At 35.2% G+C, this 3,221-nt stretch overlaps 1 protein-coding gene across 30 annotated transcripts in view; it reads right to left on the bottom strand.

Annotated features, from left to right (window-relative positions):
* Positions 1–3,221, bottom strand: part of ptprsa (protein tyrosine phosphatase receptor type Sa) — a 237,753-nt gene that overhangs the window by 89,457 nt on the left and 145,075 nt on the right. For 19 of the 30 annotated variants that reach the window (XM_016473225.1, XM_016473226.1, XM_016473228.1 and 16 more), the window contains one exon: positions 2,391–2,408. The exons of the other annotated variants lie outside the window; for them this stretch is intronic. In XM_016473225.1, the coding sequence (XP_016328711.1) occupies positions 2,391–2,408 (18 nt within the window). The remainder of the gene's footprint in view (positions 1–2,390; positions 2,409–3,221) is intronic. 30 annotated transcript variants of the gene reach the window in all.

Raw genomic sequence — 3,221 nt, 5'->3', positions numbered from 1 at the left:
AACATATAATTGATAATTATATATTTTTTCGACTGATCCAACAAAAGTTAAGACATCCTCAAATGAAATTGAATTAAATATGTGCAAATAACTTATAATTTCAAATAACTAAATATTTTAGATGTAACTATATTGCCAAAATGTTGACACTTTTTTTGCATGAGATATTAAAGGGGTGTTTTTATAAATTGCATCTTCAATACACATATAATCAAGATCTAATTTATGAAAACAAGTCTAAATATCTGATGCAGTGTTGTTCCAAGGACATTTATCTTGTTTTATGTATTATCCAATATTTATTTAATTTTTTTTACCGGAAATCAAATAAAAAATACTTTAAAAAAATACTCAAGGTATTTTTGAAATGTCAACATACTACAGTATTATACTTTATATTTTACAGTTTAAACTAAAGCCGGCAGCATATGGCATATAATGTGTAGTTTTCAATAACTTTTTTATTCTACACGGTTCTTCTCCTATATTTCTTATTCATATTTTATGTCAAACAAACCTCTAAATATATGCATAAAGGGAATGTGAAAAAAAGGGACTTTTGCTTTAAAAAGCTGTTGTGCAATGACTGTAGGACTCGTGTGTTTGTGTACTGACACACACCAAGGTCATTAAATGCGAGAGCATCGCTTGTAGCGCTCGAATAAAACGCCAATGATGCATGCACACATGGAACGGGCCGCGCTGATTGTCATTTAGCGGTGCACAGGTCAAAACTCAGGCAGACCAAACCGGCATGAGTTAAGAATGTTTACGCAGCACATGCAAACACGCGACCGAGTCGCTAACCAATCAGAGCGCGCGTGCTGTGATTTAGCCCGAAAGCACGGCGTAACTGTTCTGCTCCGGCACATTTAGCCCAGACTGGGCCTGAGTTTGCAGAAGCCGCCCTGGGCGAGGGCTCTGTCTTGGATCACTAATCCCATTATGCAAATGTTGCGTTATAAGTCACGTTCAGTTAAGCGAGCAGCAAAATTATTAATGTGCTGCGTTTTTGCTATATATATATATATTTACGTTGGTGTGTGTAATCTAAGAAAGAGCTTTTAGGCTGGAAACTTTACTAGCTGCTGTACTAATGTACTAACAAACGTATCTGTCAAAAAATGTGTTTTACTCTGATTGAAAAAATATTGAAAATGTAAAAAATATACAAATTATAGATAATATATAATATTCCATACAAAATGAATTACAATATAAATTAAAAATTAAATTTGAACATATATATATATATATATATATATATATATATATATTACATAACATTTTATAATATTGTATATCCTTTACCTGATGTTACATCATTCCCCCCTGTGCACCATTAATATTTTTCTATTGCCGTCTCACACACACACACACACACACACACACACACACACACACAATGGACGTGAGGTTGCATTAGTTTTCTCTCTCTGACAAAAATCAGCTCATTATAAAAATCTTGCAACACCAAAAATGGTTTACATGACACTTTATCTTCAATGCATCAATCTATATGCATCAATATGCAAGAAAAATATATTTTGTGTGTGTGTGTTGTGTGTGTATATATATATATATATATATATATATATATATATAATTACGTTCACTTGCGATTCAGTGATTATACTGTAATGCATATTGAATCATGACACGTATCGCAATGTTTATGATATTGCAAACTAAATAAACTATTTAAGGTGAACATGAACAATCTCAATCAATGCGGGCACCAGTAAACATACAAAATTGACCAACATCTGAACAAAGGAAAAGACCATACAAAATGAAAAGCAGTGCAAAACTGTTATTGAGATAATTAAGATTTGAAGTGTAGCTGTTAACCCTTTGTTCACCCACAATATTAATGTAAAATCAAATGTATGATGTGTACCTACCTGCTCGCTGTGAAAAAAAGAGGCACTTTATTGAAGTTAGAAACATCAGATAGTCTTCAGATATAATGACATGAACATGGATCTAGATCAGGAGAACATCAGTCCTGATATCACCTCCAAACCGCACATCTGAGCTGCAAAGCGTAGCTGAACTATTGCTATCGTCTGTGTAACGTTAGCGTTGGCACTGGAGATGAGAGCAGGACTGAGAGGAAAGCAGCGTCGTCATTAGCGTGAACCGCGCGGCCGAGCGCAAATGTCACAGACGAAGGTAAACAGCAACCCGACACCTGTCTGACTCCCAACACTGACATTAAACACACACACAGACACAAACACACACACACACACACACACACACACACACACGGACACAGAATGAAGGCTGGAAGAAGAGAAGGCGAAGAGCCGGTCCCGTCTGAGCTGCTCTGGAGTCATTAGTTAGCGGTTAGCTTAAGGTTAGTTGTGTTTATAGTGATGTCTTACCTCGGATGGGAGTACTCTCTGGAAAAAGACACAAAACGAAACACACATCAGTTTAGTTGACGGTTAATGTCAGGCCAGGTTATGAGTCTCCTCATGTACTGGTTAGTTTAGTTATGAGATCCTCATCATCACCACAGATTTAGTAGAGGTTAAAGACCTTCCAGTGCTGGACGTGGAGCTTCATCTTTCTTCTCCTATTTAACAGACACAAACACACACACACACACACACTGACACAGAACGAAAGAAGAGGAGGAGGAGGACAGCCCGTCCCGTTTGAGCTGGTCTGGAGTCATTAGTTAGTGGTTAGGTTAAGGTTAGTTGTGTTTTATAGTGATGTCTTACCTCGGATGGGAGTACTCTCTGGAAAAAGACACAAAACGAAACACACATCAGTTTAGTTGACGGTTAATGTCAGGCCAGGTTATGAGTCTCCTCATGTACTGGTTAGTTTAGTTATGAGATCCTCATCATCACCACAGATTTAGTAGAGGTTAAAGACCTTCCAGTGCTGGACGTGGAGCTTCATCTTTCTTCTCCTATTTATACTTCCTAACGCTTACAGACAACCTGATCAGTCTGAAAAATGCTAATGCTAAACGCTAAAGAAGAGAATTTTATTTATTTATTTCAAAAATGAAGTAGCTGACGATAATTAGAATTTAATAATAATAATAATTTCTTTATAAATATTTAAAAGCAGTTCATTATTTATAAATAGAATAAATTGATACATTATAAATATTAATATAAATAATTAAAGAAATAATATAAGTATAAAAAGATAATATGAATAATACATTTCAAATTAAGTAGCTGACGATAATTAGA

The sequence above is a fragment of the Sinocyclocheilus anshuiensis genome, unplaced genomic scaffold (assembly GCF_001515605.1).
Source record: "Sinocyclocheilus anshuiensis isolate Anshui unplaced genomic scaffold, SAMN03320099.WGS_v1.1 scaffold1406, whole genome shotgun sequence".
In the NCBI taxonomy this organism is placed as follows: Eukaryota; Metazoa; Chordata; class Actinopteri; order Cypriniformes; family Cyprinidae; genus Sinocyclocheilus; species Sinocyclocheilus anshuiensis.
The sequence above is the reverse complement of the archived record's forward strand: the minus strand, read 5'-3'. Positions and strand labels throughout refer to the sequence as shown.